Source organism: Dermacentor andersoni, chromosome 4 (assembly GCF_023375885.2).
Source record: "Dermacentor andersoni chromosome 4, qqDerAnde1_hic_scaffold, whole genome shotgun sequence".
In the NCBI taxonomy this organism is placed as follows: domain Eukaryota; kingdom Metazoa; phylum Arthropoda; class Arachnida; order Ixodida; family Ixodidae; genus Dermacentor; species Dermacentor andersoni.
This window is the reverse complement of record NC_092817.1, coordinates 88744106-88764240: the sequence shown is the minus strand read 5'-3', so window position 1 is coordinate 88764240 and position 20135 is coordinate 88744106. Positions and strand designations below refer to the sequence as shown.

At 44.8% G+C, this 20135-nt stretch overlaps 1 protein-coding gene across 1 annotated transcript in view; it reads left to right on the top strand.

The window, feature by feature from the left end:
- Positions 1-20135, top strand: part of LOC126536806 (cell adhesion molecule Dscam1-like) — a 494472-nt gene that overhangs the window by 302465 nt on the left and 171872 nt on the right. The window contains exon 4 of the mRNA XM_055074010.2: positions 159-323. Within this exon, the coding sequence (XP_054929985.1) occupies positions 159-323 (165 nt within the window). The remainder of the gene's footprint in view (positions 1-158; positions 324-20135) is intronic.

The window sequence follows — 20135 nt, the reverse complement described above, 5'->3', positions numbered from 1 at the left end:
ATTCTTCAGCGCTAGTCCTTCATTGTTCCTTAGTATTCTTCTTCTATTCGCGTGCTGCCAAAATCAGTGTATAATACTGACTAAATTTTCTACTCGCTAACGCGTTTAATTGGTTTTCCACACCTCGACTGCTTTCTCTTCCTCTCTTTGCATGCTAGCGACTGAACTAGGACCCAAGTACCGGGTGACTTCGGACGGCGACCTGTGCGTGTTCGGGGCGACGGACGCATCTGACGCAAGACATCGCTACCGCTGTCACGTCCGACACCGGTTGACTGGCGACATCCGGCCCAGCGTCAGTGCCGGCAGCCTATTTGTCACGGGTAAGAAACTCCTGGCCGCTGCCTTCTTCCGCCTATCTTTCTTCTTCGGTCGAATGTTTGCATCACGACTAGCTTTTAAAGGTCTCCTACCCTGGCGTCCAGGGAACTTACGGCTGCCGATGCAAAAAATGTATTTGACGAGTATGCGGGAAAATAAGTGACATTGGTGTTTGTCGATATAAATGCGAAGTATATATGCATTGTATGGACGCTTCGGTATATGTCGCTGTATTATATTTATGTCATTTTTAGCAGTTTCTGTTTTACTTGTTGACTAATTCGCTACGCTTTTATGAATTATTGTTTTAACTAGAGACGTAATTTATTTTACTTCTATGAAGCGCATAGGATTTGGACGGTTGGCGACAAGTCCAAATACTATGCGCTTCATAGAAATAAAATAAATTACGTATCCCGGTAAATTTCTGACGCTAAGAAAGTTGTATTGTGTTTTAAACGGCAACTCCGGCGATATTTTTATGTACACTAATCTTAATAAAATTTTGAATATATGTTCTTTTTTGCACTCTCATTATCTGTGCCTAACTATATGGCTGCAAGTCATTTAGTATTCCTGAAAATGAATTTTAAAGATTGGTTGCGTTCCCAACTCATGACTTTCTACTGGCCAGCCTGTGTTTTTGACGTCAGAGACTACAGCGCCACTGTCGCTGAAATCCTCGCTTAAATCGCCGCTGTCTAGTTCGGTAACTCTGTAAAAGCTCCCTCTGTCGACAGGAGATATCATCAGCTTCACTTCTTCGGCGTTAGCACGAAGTGTGGAGCGTGTTTAGCACGCATTCTGCGTGTTTACGTTATGGTAGTGTAGTACCTGACGTCATCGACTGATCATGCCATCACACGAATCAGCAACCCGTTTCGGTTTCGGTATCCAGTATATTGGTTATTTAAAATTATCGATGAATTTCAAAGCAAATTAAATCACCCTACCGGAGACAGGACTGTCAATGGCATTTGAAAATGACGATATCCTAACATGGTTAAAAAAACGCCGAAGTCACCCTTTAAAGAAGAAAAGTAAAAATGAAACACTGAGTGCGTATTGCGAAACTTTAACGCGCCTGTGCTCGTGTCCTTTCACAGAATTTAGTCTCCCCGACTATTTGTAGAGTCGACCGCATATAAGAGAAACACCGTAAAAGTGTTCAAAAGCTCGTGGCGGTTATAATTCTTAAACGACATAAATATATAAAACTTATTCCGTCCTTCTGCCAAATTTTATGCCACATCATCATCATCATCATCATCATCATCATCATCATCATCATCGTCGTCATCGTCATCATCGTCATCGTCGTCGTCATCGTAGTCGCAGTCGTCGTCATCATCATCATCATCATCAATTTCATTATCAGTAGCCTATGTATGTCCACTGCTGGACGAAGGCCTCTCCCTGCAATCTCCAATTACCCTTGCCCTGTGCCAACCGATTTTAACTTGCGCCTAGAAATTTCCTTATTTCATCACCTCACCTAGTTTTCGCTGTCCTCGACGGCACTTCCCTTCCCTGGCACCCATTCTGTAAGCCTAATGGTCTACCGGTTATCCATCCTATGCATCACATGGCCTGCCCAGCTCCATTTTTTTCTCTTAATGTCAATTAGAATATCCGCCGTCCCCGTCTGCTTTCTGATCCACACCGCTCTTTTCCTGTCTCTTAACGCTACGCTTAACACCTGCCACAATGTCAAATAAATTATTAATTAAGATACATGATTTGAGAACCATTGACGTGTTATCATTACGACTGTACAAGAAACGGTAGAGATACACATTCTCAGTCTCCGCGGAGTGTGTGCTCAGAATTATGCTCCTTACAAGCAAAATTTAAGCCATCAGTACATAAGCCTTAATCAGACGAATTCAGGGCGTACTCCACGAAGCAAGAGCGCGCTATAATGAAATACACTCGCATTGCAGTGTTGCTAGTATAAGTTTTACTTCATTCAATGGCTGACTTGCCATGGGAAAACATTTTATCACTTATTGCGTGTACGAGCAGTTCTTTCATGATGAATTTTCTAAAGTGCTCCTTCAGTACATTCTGATGAGGCGTCATCAGTTTTGGATGCTCAAAAGTGTGAGGGAAATACAGTAGTGTGCCTAATTTAAATATTACTTTGATTGCCGAATTAAATATCATGCTAGTTATCGCCTGCCAATGAGGAACTCTTCATTTCGTTTTGCGAAAAATTTGAAAGTGATAAATTAATAATTTACAATCAACCAGAATTTGTTCGCGCATAACATGGTGCTCTTTATTTTATTATCTATGTTTCGGAGATATTAGTTCCTGCAGGTGGCATGGGCTACTCTTCTTCCTGTAATTGCAAAATGTTCACGAAACGACGGCATGCGCACATGATTGCATAGGGGCGGCCGTCACGGGCTCCGCAGTTAAAAGCAACATAGGCGAGATAGCAAACAGTCTGCTGAAACCAGATCGTGCGGCACAACATCACATTTAATACGCGTTCACTGCACGATTATTAGACAGAGGGCATCATATTGCGCTCCGAATCTTGCAAATATGAAGAAAGTTTCATGCAACATGCAACAGAAGATTTCTATAGGCACTGATCTTCTTGGTGATGTGTTGGCGGATGTTATGAGTCACGCACGAGTGCCACAGTACAGAACGCGTGTCGCGAACAGTACCACCGCCGTGCGTGTGGCCTTCAATAAGCTGTTCTATAGACCACTAGTTTAAGATTTCAAGATTACTGACGCCTAATTAATATAATGGCAAAAATAACACGTAGAGACGTTATCGCAAGTGGTGGACACATTGTCTTTGTTGGCTTACCAAAACGCTAGGGAAAACAATGTTTGAGTTATAAATATTAATTTATAGACCACCTCTGAATTAGAAATATTTCCGCACTCCAACATAATCTTTCGTTTCAGGGTGGAGTTCTTAACGTTATGGTTGCAAATACGTACGATCAGGGCTGGCTGCTCGAGAGTATTTGACTTTCAAACGTAATAAATTCCTTGGTACTCTTAAGTTCCCAGCGTTTTTGTTCTTATGATGCAATATATGATGATACAGTTACATCTGTCTAAATTATGATGCATTTACATCTTTAAGCTTTAGCACAATGCTCACGCCGGACACACGCACATGGCATGTTTAAAACACAAGTATTATTACCGTCAATGCCTGTTTCATAAGCAGCGCGCCGGAAATCGTCGACTTGCTTCGAAAGAAAACGAGTAACAGCGCCGACCAACGGGACGCGACTGAGACAGACGAAGCGCAGTCACGCCCCGTTATTCAGCGCTGTTACTCATTTTCTTCAGACATGTACCAACGAGCCCAAGTTAGCACGTTATTACTATGAAAGTACATTGCGATATTTCAGCTTTAATGTATATTGCAATGGAAAACCTAATGCTGTTCTGGAATGAAAGACAAATTAGGTCTTCCATGCTGCGGATCATTTCGGTGCACGTACCACATATTTACACCGGCAGCTCCTATCTCAACGAGGGAAACTTTCGAGAAGCAGGCGTCTTTCATAACGGCAGCGACTTCTCTGGAGACTCGCCCATGTCTCCCCACGATCCTGAAACGTATCTCGCCCGAGGAGTTCGCACACCGGTCTCCGCACTCCTGGCATTCGTTACGACACACAGGCACAGAACAGGCATTAAGCAAGACTCTCCACGTGGACTCCATCGCTTCTGCTGAATAAGGTTGGCTCAGCTCCCGCTCGCTTTCTTGCGTCCTGCCCCGTGTACGGCGCAGAGCCTGTTCAAAGCCGTCATCCACAGAGTCGTCGAGGCTGCACGTCGCCAGAGGGTGTCATTCTGCAGCATAGAACAGGGCACCGGATGGGAAGCAGCAGAGGCAGCTGCCAAAAAGGAACGCGATAAACGGCCTCGCGTCGCCAGAGGAGAAGGGGCTCGAGATCTATCTCCCTGCCCCCGCATAGCAGCGGCTGTCCTTCCTGCGAGTCTTGTTGGCAGGTGACGGAGAGATGGTCTAGGATGAGGCGCGCTGAGGTGGAACGGCAGGAAACGCCAGGAACTCAACAAAAGCACGCGCTGCCGCCGCCGCGCAGACGCCGCCTAACTCCCTCTCACTTTTTTGGGGAAGGCAGCACTTCTCGCCGCGTCACGAAAAGAGCGGCAGGGCAGCGGGCGCAATGGCGAGCGAGCCTCTCTGTGCAGCCATCCAAGAGGCTGTCACCAGGAAACTAGCGGAGCGGAAAAACTCTTCCGTCCGTTCGGAAATCACTGACTCCTTGGACGCGCCTAAAGGAAAGCCGACAGGGTTCAGCCACGCTTCTCTGTCGGACGCTGACGACGAGAGAGCGCATGAGGCTGCACTGGAACGGGCGCTACGGAGCGTCGGAAGTAGAAGCAGCAACGGCAAGAGATACGGCGTTGTAGTGCGTTGCTGCGTTGCTGGAGGGGGAACTTTTCCGATCGAAGCTGCGTGTTAGTGAAATTAAGGGCTGATGTCCTAAATTACGGGGCCCAATGTGTTGCAACTGGCGAGTTTGGTGAAAGCACGCCGCGGCGAAAGATAAGTAGGAAACAAGGCATTGTCCTCACGTCTTTGTCGACTGCTCTCGTAGTGGTTCTTACAGATTAGTTGGGCTGTCCGTTTATTCCTTTTGTTTTTGTTTTCAGGCTGTAGGAACTCTCTGCTTTTTTATCATTGAAAGCCTCGATCAGCTTGCGTTCTTTTTCAGGCATTCGTCATGTTTCATTGCACCATCTAGCACAATATCGTGGTCGATAATTTCTCCGCAAAAAGATGAAGCCTATTCAGAATATTTCAAGTCACAATTTAGACCCGCTTACGGCAGGAATTGTTTCTGACGCACTGTCGTCGTGCTACAAGAGTGCTTTCGGAAATGCCCCAGCATTGTCAAGTTGGACTGCTATATTCCGCACGATGCGGTCATACCTAACATTATAATACTGCTGAAGACTAGAACGTGTGGTATTTCAATAACCGGCGTGCTTGACATCCAAGTATTTTGAGCCCCTATAGATGACCAAGGCTTGCAGTATCCTTCGTCTAGACCGCTCTCAGCTCGACAGCATTGGTGAAGGTAACCGTACGTACCGGGTGTTCCCTATATATATATATATATATATATATGCAACAAGGAATAGAGAGGGATCAAAAGAAAGAAGTTGAATGGTGCGAGAAAGCCCAGAATGCCCATCTTGCTACTCTTGAGGTACAAACAGGAGATTGAAACCCAACAAGTCATTTGACTGAAAAAGGTGGTATTGACTTCTTAGACCATGTATTTGCCTATTTACGGCCCCAGTACCTCTGGAGCAAAAGCTCAATGTTGTAAAAATATCAGAAATATGCATGTGGCCTGATTTTTTATGAGAATAGAAGAAAAAAAAAAAACGTTTGAATGAAAACCACTTTAACGAGCTGCTTCTTGAATATACTTATTGCCGGATGGAATGTTTTTGTCCGTTGTCGGTGCAATGAGTAGCCCATTGCGCAGGATGCCGGTATAGAATACCAACCATAATGCTTTCACGATGGGCCAAGCTTGTCTACTTTAAGGCACATTATTTCACTGCGATTCAGAACAGCTTTCTTGTTAACAGAACGCGAAAGGCTGTTTACATCGCTTATGATGGGTCTAGACACAGAAGACGTTTACTTTTTTAGATAGCAGGCAGGAAAAAATCTGAGATCCATCTTTCGACCAACGAACTTTGCTCTGCGATTGGCCAAAAGAAAAAAAATGCAGGCATCAAGTATAACGTCCTACGGCAAGCATGAAGGGAAGTGGCGCGGAATTACAATGACATTACCAATTTGCCAAATCTGGGCGTGCATGTCCTGAAAACTGGGATGACAATCCCGCCGAGTGCCCAACAAAGATTATTCTAAGAATGGTTGGGTGTCTACAATGGCTAAGCATGCAGCCTACGCTGCGCCTGACGTGATTAAGCATCAAACGGGAAAATTCGCGAACATTGACGAGGCGGCAATCACTCACCCTTCGTCTTGCGAAACAAGTTTCTCCTGTAGGGTCCTCCGTACAACGCCGGGTCTCGTCCCCTACTTGCCCGAGCTCTTCTTGCGGCAGTTTGTTAAAGCCTAAGTGGCCTTCCGGACATTTCATAGCTGGGTAATTGAACGCGCACTAAGTGCAGCTTTTAGCAGTGAAAACCAATCGCCTTCCATGTCCTTCTAAAAAAAAAAAAAACTTGAAGCTTTTGTTTTCTTTGTTTAGAGCCGCAAAACGGGCGCGTTGTGCACGCTAAAGGAGCGAAGCCTCTCCAAAGTTCTTTAAAAAGCTCCCTCTTCGAACAGAAAAGAGAAAAAGTAGGGCCGCCTCAACATGCGCAACATGTTAACACTCTTTCGCAAACACATTTCCTTTTTTTTTTCTGCGCTTAAGCTGCACTAATGGATTTTCTGGACAATGGCTCTTTTGTTGTGCGTATTTGGTCATGATAAGTGCACTCTACTATCTATTATAAAGCATAAAAAACAATAAGAAGAAATAAAATGCGAAATCAAGCTGTATATTGTTATGTCTCTAGATGGCGACTGTGCTCAGCGTAAAGGAGTCTAATTACCCAACACTTTGCTTTAAATATATAAGAGTGTACTATTGCGTATTCTGTCAGGGAACGCAACACCCGTGGTTTGTCCTCAGAAACAAGGCCACTGGGCTTATTCAGAAATAAAAAAAAATTGTCGTGACATTATTCATACTGCATCAAGGCAGACCAAGTAAAAACTTGAGAAAGCGAAGCAGTAAAACAATTAAAGGCGATATTTTAAACTTTTTTATTATATCAATCCTAAAATTAGTATGTTCATACTCGGGCATGCTTGCCCTTTCTATGTATACAAATTAAGCTTTACGGTGCTAAATGCGTATCATGGCCTTGAAAATTTAATTATCACTAATCTTGTTAAAAAGGATACGCGAGCTACACAAATGCTGCTTGTACAGGTGGTTTACTCGCTTTGAAGAAGACAATTTTTTGTGGACATGTATAGCATCCAGACAGGTCGCCACTCGAAATTGAACCTGGGAACGTTTAACAGGTGAACTCACTCTCGTGAGGCTAGCTTAGAAGGGCTCTTAGAGCAATTATCAGACATTGCTTACGATATCATTGGCCTTATTCAGGCTAAAAGAATTGGTAAGGCTTATACAGCGCTTACTAATGGTCATGTCCTCTGCTATAGAGGTCTTCCTGATAAGGAGGAAGACGGGGTAGGATTTCTGATTCATAAAGACATAACGAGCAACACTGAATAATTCTGCAGAGTTAATGAAAGGGTAGTAGTCGTCGTAATAAAACTAAATAGGAGGCATAGAATAAATCTAGTAAGAGCCTGCGTTCAAACATCCCGTCATAATCACGAATAAACAGAAATGTTCTATGAGGAACTTGAATTAGCATGACAACAGCGTAAACTCAGTAAATTCTTACCACGGGAGATTTCAATGCGAAAATGGAGCAAAAGGAGAGTGTAAAAGAGGCCATTTGAAATTACGACATTGGTTCTAGAAATTGACTCTAGATTTAGTAGGAAGAAATTGACTCCCAAAATGAATAACTTCTCCCGAAAGCGCAATGACAGGGAGTGAATCTTTAATATTCAAAATAAATTCTGCGGTTTCACGTGCGAAAACCACGATCTCATCATGAGGCACGCCGCAGTGGGGGGGCTTCTCATTAATTTTAACTACGTGACGTTCATTAACGTCACCATTCATTAACGTCACGTGCACCGAATGCATGGTGCATGGGCTTTCTTCATTTTGCCCCCGTCGAGATGCGGCCGCCGTTGCAGCGATTTGATCGTGCGATCTCGTGGTTAGCAGCGCAACGTCAAAGCCACTGAGCGCAACAACCACGGAGGGTGGAAGTGAACCTCAAAAATCTTTAACGGGGAAACATGAAATGAAAGAGATTCATACTCTGTGCCGACCCGAGCATAGTGCAGTATGTTGAAGTGTTAGGTAATGTAGAAGGCAGTGATCATAGTCAGTAAGGTCTAGGATTGCTCTAAATTTGGACGGAGGAGGAGCCAAATTAGTAATGGCCAAACAGGCCAATCAGGGCAAAAGCGAATGAATCCAGGCTGGTTCTCGCAAATAAATCTGTAGTTTTAGAACAGCAAGAAGAAAATAGCATAGAAGTAATGAATGAAACAGTAACTAGAATAATTTCAGAAGCAGCAATTGAAGTGGGAGGTAAATAACCAAAGCAACAGATAGGTAAGAGAGAGAGAGAGGGATATAAGGAAGGCAGCGATGTGAACCAGTCAGGAGTCTGGTTGGTTACACTGCCAAGTAACAAAGGACCTAATAAAGAAACGACAAATCATGAAAATGTCCAATTCAAGAGATGAGATAGGATACGCTGAACTGTCGAAACTGAAAAATAAGAAGAAATTACATGATATTCAAAATAACAACGTCGGAGAGATTGAGGAAGCAGTAAAACATTGGGGCAGCAACAAATCTGTGAGAAAGTTCGCAAAGGAAAGAGCAAGATGTACACAGTGAACAAAAATAGGGTAATGTCATCAGTAATTTCGTTCACTATACTGAGCTGTATAGTAGCCAGAGCAGCCACGAAACCTTGATAAGAAGTAATGTCCTCCTCCCTCTTCTCCACGAATTTGGACATTCCACTTCGGCTGTCTGCCAAACTTCGCCGCAGTGCTTGAACGTAATGCGAAAGACATCATTTTAAAAAATACGATATTTCAGAAGCCCGCCCGAATTTCAACAACTTTCAGTTAGCATTGTCGAAAGGGGATGGCCATTTAATAACATGCACATTTACGACACTTAATCGTGACCTCTTTTCTGCGTTAGAGCATAATTTCGGTAAAGGTTAATGCACTGCTATAACGAAGCAGGAAAGTTGCGAATAAGCGCCGTAAATATGCATGCGATTAGAAGGGCGTACTCTCTCGCCCTTGCTACCTGAAAATTGTTGAATTTCGGGGAACCTTTTGGAAAAGATCATTTTAAGAAATGTAGCCCATTGAGCTCATCATCATCATGATCATCATCAGCCTGGTTACGCCCACTGCAGGGCAAAGGCCTCTCCCATACTTCTCCAACCACCCCGGTCATGTACTAATTGTGGCCATGCCGTCCCTGCAAACTTCTTAATCTCATCCGCCCACCTAACTTTCTGCCACCCCCTGCTACGCTTCCCTTCCCTTGGGATCCAGTCCGTAACCCTTAATGATCATCGGTTATCTTCCCTCCTCATTACATGTCCTGCCCATGCCCATTTCTTTTTCTTGATTTCAACAAAGATGTCATTAACTCGCGTTTGTTCCCTCACCCAATCTGCTCTTTTCTTATCCCTTAACGTTACACCTATCATTCTTCTTTCCATAGCTCGTTGCGTCGTCCTCAATTTGAGTAGAACTCTTTTCGTAAGCCTCCAGGTTTCTGCCCCGTAGGTGAGTACTGGTAAGACACAGCTATTATATACTTTTCTCTTGAGGGATAATGGCAACCTGCTGTTCATGATCTGAGAATGCCTGCCAAACGCACCCCAGCCCATTCTTATTCTTCTGATTATTTCCGTCTCATGATCCGGATCCGCTGTCACTACCTGCCCTAAGTAGGTGTATTCCCTTACGACTTCCAGCGTCTCGTTGCCTATTGTAAATTGCTGTTCTCTTCCGAGACTGTTAAACATTACTTTAGTTTTCTGCAGATTAATTTTTAGACCCACTCTTCTGCTTTGCCTCTCCAGGTCAGTGAGCATGCATTGCAATTGGTCCCCTGAGTTACTAAGCAAGGCAATATCATCAGCGAATCGCAAGTTACTAAGGTATTCTCCATTAACTTTTATCCCCATTTCTTCCCAATCCAGGTCTCTGAATACCTCCTGTAAACACGGTGTGAATAGCATTGGAGAGATCGTATCTCCCTGCCTGACGCCTTTCTTTATTGGGATTTTGTTGCTTGCTCTATGGAGGACTACGGTGGCTGTGGAGCCCCTATAGATATCTTTCAGTATTTTTACATACGGCTCGTCTACACCCTGATTCCGTAATGCCTCCTTGACTGCTGAGGTTTCGACAGAATCAAACGCTTTCTCGTAATTAATGAAAGCTATATATAAGGGTTGGTTATATTCCGCACATTTCTCTATCACCTGATTGATAGTGTGAATATGATCTATTGTTGAGTAGCCTTTACGGAATCCTGCCTGGTCCTTTGCTTGACAGAAGTCTAAGGTGTTCCTGATTCTATTTGCGATTACCTTAGTAAATAGTTTGTAGGCAACGGACAGTAAGCTGATCGGTCTATAATTTTTCAAGTCTTTGGCGTCTCCTTTCTTATGAATTAGGATTATGTTAGCGTTCTTCGAAGATTCCGGTACGCTCGAGGTCATGAGGCATTGCGTATACAGGGTGGCCAGTTTCTCTAGAAGAATCTGTCCACCATCCTTCAACAATTCTGCTGTTACCTGATCTTCCCCAGCTGCCTTCCCCCTTTGCATATCTCCCAAGGCTTTCTTTACTTCTTCCGGCGTTACCTTTGGGATTTCGAATTCCTCTAGACTATTTTCTCTTCCATTATCGTCGTGGGTGCCACTGGTACTGTATAAATCTCTATAGAACTCCTCAGCCACTTGAACTATCTCATCCATATTAGTAATAATATTGCCGGCTTTGTCTCTTAACGCATACATCTGATTCTTGCCAATTCCTAGTTTCTTCTTCACTGTTTTTAGGCTTCCTCCGTTCCTGAGAGCATGTTCAATTCTATCCATATTATACTTCCTTATGTCAGCTGTCTTACGCCTGTTGATTAACTTCGAAAGTTCTGCCAGTTCTATTCTAGCTGTAGGGTTAGAGGCTTTCATACATTGGCGCTTCTTGATCAGATCTTTCGTCTCCTGCGATAGTTTGCTGGTATCCTGCCTAATGGAGTTACCACCGACTTCCATTGCACATTCCTTAATGATACCCACAAGATTGTCGTTCATTGCTTCAACACTAAGATCCTCTTCTGGAGTTAAAGCCGAATACCTGTTCTGTAGCTTGATCTGGAATTCCTCTATTTTCCCTCTTACCGCTAACTCATTAATCGGCTTCTTATGTACCAGTTTCTTCCGTTCCCTCCTCAGGTCTAGGCTAATTCGAGTTCTTACCATCCTGTGGTCACTGCAGCGCACCTTGCCGAGCACTTCCACATATTGTATGACGCCAGGGTTAGCGCAGAGTATGAAGTCTATTTCATTTGTAGTCTCGCCGTTCGGGCTCCTCCACGTCCACTTTCGGCTATCCCGCTTGCGGAAGAAGGTATTCATTATCCTCATATTATTCTGTTCCGCAAACTCTACTAATAACTCTCCCCTGCTATTCCTAGTGCCTATGCCATATTCCCCCACTGCCTTGTCTCCAGCCTGCTTCTTGCCTACCTTGGCATTAAAGTCGCCCATTAGTATAGTGTATTTAGTTTTCACCCTACCCATCGCCGATTCCACGTCTTCATAGAAGCTTTCGACTTCCTGGTCATCATGACTGGATGTAGGGGCGTAGATCTGTACAATCTTCATTTTGTACCTCTTATTAAGTTTCACAACAAGAGCTGCCACCCTCTCGTTAATGCTATAGAATTCCTGTATGTTACCAGCTATATTCTTATTAATCAGGAATCCGACTCCTAGTTCTCTTCTCTCTGCTAAGCCCCGGTAGCACAGGACGTGCCCGCTTTTTAGCACTGTATATGCTTCTTTTGGCCTCCTAACTTCACTGAGCCCTATTATATCCCATTTACTGCCCTCTAATTCCTCCAATAGCACTGCTAGACTCGCCTCACTAGATAACGTTCTAGCGTTAAACGTTGCCAGGTTCATATTCCAATGGCGGCCTGTCCGGAGCCAGTGATTCCCATTGAGTTATGCTGCTGCAATGCGCTGAAGTTCGTGATAGAATGTGTAAGCGCCCCTGAACGACGGCGTAGAAAGAAACAGACACACAGAGACGGCGCTGTGTCTGTTTTTTTCTATGTCCTCGTTCAGACGCGCTTACACATTTAATCATAGATTCTAACCAACTAGCCACCAGCATACTTTTAGGTGAAGTTCGACAAATAGCAGCAGGGGCAATGTCAAAAATTCCTGGGTGTGCCTGACGAACAGGATACAGAAGCGCCATGTGCAACTAGCGATTAATCAAACATAGAAGGATTATATTACCTGAATAGCTCGCGACCCTTTATACGCAATGCCTCACGAATTCAAGTGCACGAGACGGTTAGCAAAATGTAAACGTTTTACTAATCCATAAGAAAGGACGTTGAAGAGTGAAAGAATTATAGGCTTATTGATTTGCTTCCAAAATTCCACAAAATGTTAACCAAAATAATTTTCATAAGAATCAGAGCAACCTTGAATTCAACCAACGAATATATCAGGCTGGTTTTGGGAATGGGTATTCTACAAAGAATCACATCTATGTCATCAATCAGGCAAATTGGGAAAGCTGTAGAGTATAATCAACCTCTCTATATAGATTTCATAGATTACAAAAAAGCATTTCATTCCGTATACAAACCAGCAGTCATGAAGGCTTCCGTAAACACGAAAGCATATGTGAACATATTAGCAAATGTCTATTTACAGGTAGGCTCCACAGCTACCTTATTTCTCCACAGCAAAAGTGGAAAAGTGCGTATCCAGAAAGTGTTCAGGTGATGAGGCACAACGTCTTCAATGCTATTCACTGCATGCTTACAAAAAATATTCAAGCTATTAGACTGCAAGGCATTTGGAGTGAGGATCAGTAGCGAATATCTCAATAACCTTCAGTTTGCAGATGACATTGTGCTGTTCAGTGACGCTGGGGACAAACTAAAGCAAATGATTGATAACATTAGGCTAGAAAATGTAAGAGTAGTGTTGAAGATTAATTTGCAGGAGACAAAGGTAATATTCGATAAGCCTAGCCAAACAACAAGAATTCAAGGTTGGCAGTCAGCTTCTAGAGTCTGTGCAAGAGTACGTTTAGCTTAGTGCATTACTCACAGGGGACCCTGATTACGAGAAATAAATTTCAGGAAAAATAAAAATGTGTTTGAGCTCATAAGGCAGGAATTACCAAACAATCACCGGCAGCTTAGCGCTATTATTGAAAAGAAAAGTATAGAATTGTTCCATTCTATTGGTACTAATATACGGGGCAGAAACTTGGAGGCTAACAAAGAAGCTTGTGAAGAAGTCAAGGACCGGACAACGACGCAATCAAACAAAAAATATTAGGCGTATCTTTAACGAACAAAAAAAAGAACGATGTGGATCAGAGAGCAAACTTGGGTTGCCGATATTCTTGTTGACATTAGTAGAAAAAAGTAAAGCCAGTGGCACGCAGTGAAAGCTGTCAAAACAGCGAAGCTGCTAATCGTTTTCTCAACTTCGAACTCGTGTTTAGCGCGATTTTCATGAAAGTCTTTTGTCTCGTTGTCGTCGTTTTGACAGAGCCGAGATTCGGTTCCAGATTGAACAAACTCTTCAGTTGCGTGAGGTTCCGATCAAACCACAGCCTATCACACACCTTGCATGTGTGTCCGCACTCACGGTCGAGGAAGTCTCTCTTTAACCGTCCGTCGGCACCCTCCGTGGGAGAAATCTTTCTGCGTCGACGTCTGTGCTCGGCCTCCTGCTCTCGAAGTTGGGGGTTCGCTTGCCTCCACCGGCGCGTGGCTTGCGCTTCCCGTTCTCGACCCTCGGCGGTAGCGGCTTCCCTCCGCTGGCGCTTTGCTTGTGCTTCTTGCTCTCGAGGCTCGGGATTTGCGCCACGTCGGCGCTGCCGCCCCCGTCTGAGCTCCTGCTGCCGCTTGCGCCGAACGGAATCCATGGGGCGAAAGGGCCCGTGCCGGCGAAACACCTGCTCCTGTACACCTCTCCTCCCCACCTCCTATGGCCTATCCCCCATAGTGGGTTTGTGCCATTAACTTGCCCCCCTGCGTGATACCGGACGCCGGACGCTGAAGGCTGACTGCCAATCTTGAATTCTTGTTGTTTGGTCAGGATATTGAATATTACCTTTGTCTTCGGAAAATTAATCTTCAACACTACCCTTACTCTTTCTAGGCTAAGGATATCCGCTGTTAAATATGGAGCTGGGCAGGCCATGGAATACGTAGGGCAGATAAGCAGTGGTCCGTTAGAGTAACAGAATGGGTGCCAAGGGAAGGGAAGCACAGTGAAGGACGGCAGAAAACTAGGCGGGGCGATGAAATTAGCAAATTTGAAGGTGCAAGTTTAAATCAGCTAGCGCAAGCCAGAAGTAATTGGAGATTGCTGGGAGAGGCCTTCGTCCTGCAGTGAACCTAAAGATAGGCTGCTACTCGTGATGATAGGGTCAATCAGAACATAATTACAAAGGTTACTTTTATTTCTTCTTTAAAGACCGTGATTATGGTATATAATTATCATAGGTACTTGACGTCAATCAAACGCGAAGACAATTTCAGTTTGCTGGATACTTCTAGAGCATATGTGTTCCAAAGCATTCATCATTAAAATAGGCACCTATATATAGTACGCTAAATCGAATTCAGAGGTTGGAGTAGCGACACAAAGAAAAACACCCAATGTGACGCACCTGATTCCGCATTGCACGCCAATCTAAAGCCTGTGCAGAACTGATAAAAGCAGCCTTCCTGTTCTCGGCTGGCAAAAACAACATGAGCTTCCCGATTTCTTGCGCAATTAGCTGCGTTGCAAAAGGAGTTTCTCTTGATATCGGGATTCCCGCGTCCTAATTCCAAATTAGCGTATTGAGCGCCAATTTACTTATTAACACCTTAACACTCAAGCACTTTAGAAGTAATGAATAAAGTGCAGTTGTCTTCGCATGAGATTTTATTTAAGCACCTAATGCAAACCCATGCCATACTTCCAGGATAAAAAATAGTTAATTAAAAATATTTGTTAATTATGGATCTAGCAACCCCATTACTCGCGAATATTTTGTCCCCCAAGGTGCCTGTGCGAGCATCATATGCGTAGTCCTTTTATTGAAGTTGTTTGCATTGGATGGTCCCGAGCAATCGCAATAGTTGCCTCTGCTGACGTGCATCTGGGCAAACCAAGGCAAACTCTGAGTGCTTGAGCTTGTGCCCAACTCACATTACGGTGGAAGCCCTGAGAACGCACATCAGACATTTTGCACGTGCCCCCTATCACCACCTTGCAACACTACCTTCAGACGGGCACCAAGCATCATTCTCTAGAGCTATCGCCAAGTACAACGACAAACCTCCCACGGGCTTCACCGCTGCATCTAAACCATCGATACCCCCTTGGTGTCTTGTCAGCCCCACAGTGCATCTCAGCGTACCAGGAATCGGGAAAAAGTCTGAGCTGTCGGCGCCTGTGTTCAAACAACTGTCTCTGCTTCTTCTGCACGAGAAGTACGCGGACAGTGCACATATTTATACTGATGGTTCCACAAACATCCAGTGTTCATCCGGTGCTGTGGTCGTCCCAGCAAGAGCTATTACCACCAGCTTTAGGACTGACCACCCAACGACATCGACATCTGCGGAACTAGCTGCTCTTCGCGCTGCACTTTGTTTCGTCAATCGAGAACCACCTCGTCAATGGTAAATTTTCAGTGACTCAAAGGCAGCCCTACAATCTGTGCTATCAGCTCTGCGTCGCGCGCCATTCGAACAGCTCGTGCTCGATATTAGATGCCTACTCCATACATCACATGAGAAAGGACATCACGTGACGTTTCAGTGGCTGCCAAGGCACTGCGGCGTCATAGGAAATGAAGACGCCGATAAAGCCGCTCGGGCAGCTCTTGCGGACACACAGGAAGAGGCCATACCACTTTCACGGTCCGACGCAGCCAGCAGACTTCGAGTGCTTGCACAGGAGATCACGCTCTCTCTATGGTGCACACCAAGCAGCGAGACCAACCGGAGCAATCGTCAATACGACATGCCCTCTTTGATGCATCTCTGTATGCCAGCTGGACTCCGCCGAAGTGAGGCCACCCTGCTTTATCGCTTATGGCTAGGGGTGGCCTTCACGACATCTTACTCGTTTCGCATTAGAATGTCCGCCAATGCTCTCTGCAATGCCTGTCTTTGCGAGGAGACGCTGGAACACATTCTGTGCGACTGCCCTGAATATAATGTTCAAATACAGGCCCTGGCGTTCGTTCTAGCGCACCTTGACAATAGACCATTGTCAGTTGCAACTATTTTCACATATCGCCGACGGAAGACATCGCAGCTGAAGGCGACGAAGGGGCTACTTCGGTTTATGAAGGAGACGGGCTTGGACAAGCGGCTGTGACAGTGATGTCACGTACCGCGCAAGAGTGACGTAGTGTAACTAACGATGTGTGTGCCGCGTTATGTGCTCTCTTTATCTCTTTTCCCCACCTTTCATCCCCCTATCCCGCTCCCATGTGTAGCGTAGCGAACCGGTTAAGCTAAACAGGTTAACCTTCCTGCCTTTCCTTCTCCACTATTTCCTTCCTTCCTTCCTTCCTTCCTTGAAGTTGTTGATAGTTTAACTTCGAAAACCCTACAATAAGTACACGGCAGGAGTGAGCTCATTTCTCAGTTCTTATAATACGCGTTTCACAATAGCTTGCAAAACAGTCCCGCGACGTTGGATATCTTCATATAATTCAGAAAACCACCATATTGCTATTGTTTGTGCCGGAGAGGCTGCCTGCGAGACCAGTAGCGGCTGCGTACTCAAATTATAGTGACGCTGATGTGATTGTGCCATATTTGGAAAGACTCCCCCGACTGCGTCTCGCGCCTTCAGTTGCGGACTGTTCTTGCGCCGAGGAAAGCGCCGTAGGCTGAAGCTATCACGAAATCAAGTCTTTTGTGCGCTTTGTCAGAGTAACGGAAACCAACCGATATATTGCAAAGAGCTTCGAATGTGGGTTCTGCGGCTTGTGTTTTGCAAAATGTACACGACGCATCGTTTTTCTTTCTTTCTTTCACAATGATGTACACCAGTTCAAATGTCGTAAAGCTAAATACTAAAGTTTTCTGCAATGCCAGCATCGCTGTCATTTGTTCTTGAACTTCCAGGAAAAGAACCCAATCAGGCGCGCGGAAGCGCAACCCCCTCTTGCGCAGCAGTCTAGTTCCAAAGTTCATATAGTGCGTATAGCTGTGCTGTTCTACGAAGTTGCTTTTAATGACTTTCATATTCGACCGGTCATAAGAGCACTAGTTACGAATTACATAAAACAACAACACCATCAACAACAACAACAACAAGAGTGATCGGTTTAATATAAGAATTCCTTTCGCTCGATTCCATTCTATTCTTATCATCCGCCGCTCCCGACTGGCCGATGTAGGTGTTAACATATAGATGGATCACAACTAGGTCCACTGGCGAAGCGGAACAAAAAATAGCGTTGCAATAGAATGCTGCATTATACCACCAAACGTGTTGCATTGAACAAAAACAGCAAATATATTCGGCCGCGTGTCTAAATGTTTGCTCTTACGTTATAAAAGGCGCTTTCTTTACTTGTTTCCCAGAACTATATGTGGTACGTTTATTCAGCGTGCACTGTTCGCTTCTTTTAAGATGATTACCATGGAGGCACCGAGGTACAAGATTGCTTCACTTCCTATATCTATTTCAGAGCAATAAAATTTAAAAAACCTCAACGTATTCATTGCTGTATACAGACGCTGCATGCGCATTTGTCTAACATAAGCTGCTATCAACTGGCAACATTTTAAAGATGTGTTCGATAGATTCATTAGGGTTCGCAAGCGATAGTTGAAGTCTCCGGCCACAAAGGAAAGCAAACATGGCTCTCCGGTCTCTATCGCCAGACCATGCTTTCAACACTCTAACATAGGTATCAAGAGGTCGGTGCGATGATGCCGAACTTTTCATTGCTGCGTTGTGTTTGCTCGCAGTGCGGAAATTTTGCATTTCCAGAAAACGATTGTTCACTGCACTTTCTTAAATTGTAAAGATTCACTTTATCGCTAACCATTCTTATGTGCGAGCGGCTTGCCAAATACTTGCACAATGGCTGAAACCCCGTGATGAAAAACTTATGCCTATCAACAGAGATGCAAAATCATACTTTGCTATAATATACAAGTTTCTCCAGTTTCGTTTTCTCAAACGAATGTCTGCATTATATTCTCAGACCACAAATAGATAATTTCTTGGAAGCTCCTGGTCGTCTATAAATGCAGTTCCTGATTATAGAGCGTCCTTAGTAGTCCGAGTAGTCGATACGAAGCAGCTAACGTAGCTCCAAAGCGAGTGTATTCACGTTCTCTTAAAAATAATTTGAACAGCATATAAATTGTTGAACAACTTCACATAGACCATTTTGTTTTCTTATAGACTAGCCACTTGTATTATTAAAATCTCTACACGCTCTATAAACGAACATCGACAAGTATTTGTCCAGTGGCTCAGTTGTGGGTAGATATAATTTGCAGAAAGACCCCACGAGTTTGTCGAACAAGGAGTAATGGCAGAATTTCTCGGGCTCTGATACGCACTCTAGAAACTCTACATATAAAATGCAGATCCAACGCGCATCTTGTAATCTATGTGAAAGGAAGTTTTCGTGGAACGGTTAACCAAATGCGATAAGTTCACAAATGTCATTTTTATTCCTTCGTCTTTGGCATAAAAGAAACTGGCGCGCCCATGCATATGCACGCCGCCTCTTCCACATACATGCTCCTCAATGTGACACACGCGGCGATCATCTGAAAGAGCTAGTTAGAGTTGGCACGATAGAACGAAACGTGCGATTGTGGCCTAGTAGTCAGGGTATTTGGCTGTCGTGCTGCAGGGGTCTGAGGTTCGATCCCACCACCGGGCACGTACGCAATCTTTTTACAGCGAAGCTGTATAGCTCTGCCTCCCAACGGGTTTGTCCGTGGGCAAAGCACGCCGTAAGCACGCCGCCGGCGCAGCTGGGTTCTCTGCAGCACCAGTAGATGGCGCTCGCCACCGTGCATTCGCGACAGCGGCGGCGCCTCCGTGCAGGGGAAGTAAAACAAAAGAACCAGAAAGCTTGCCGCCACGCATAGCGTTCTCCGCAAGCGTTTCCTGGTTAAGATTACGGTCGCATAAGCTGCGGTGGCCGGAAAGTGGCAACTGTAGCGTACGAAGCAGGGACTGAAATAACTATACTTGCGCATGTGAAAGAAAACCCGTCTAGGAGCTGATTTGTGTGGTGACAATGCTATGGCAAGGTCGCGCATAGTGAGGACTCCTGAAGAGCAGCCTGCACACCAGGCGCGGCGAAAGTGTGGTTTAGTGCATTTATCTTCTCTCTGGTCGACTCTTTGTCGGTGCACAAAGTAGCGGCGCAAGCCATTTAAACGTCTTAGGGTAATAATTGGGTAAAGTGCACGTGAGTGTCGCCATGTGAATAATTTGGTGCTGCGTCACAATGGGTAATTGTTCTAGTCGTCGTTTACAGCTTCACTGTCCAACCACCTTCACAACGTGGATTGGAGACCTTTCTTTTTTAAGTGTTAGCTATTCGGCGAGAAAGTAGTAGCAGCCACGGTAAGGAAATACCCGGAGGCTTCGCAACGAAAGCTTCACATTGAAAAATGTGACCGCAAGTTACCAACAGCTGCTCTGAGTTCTCTTGAGCGATGTGGATTCGAACAATTTGGGTAGTGTTTGGGGCACACAGTTGGCAGCGCTGAGTTACCATGGCTTCAGCATGATAACATGCCTGATTGATAATGTATTGTAAGTCTAACAAGCTGTGTAGGATGGCCGCGCGTGGAGGCTTGTGCG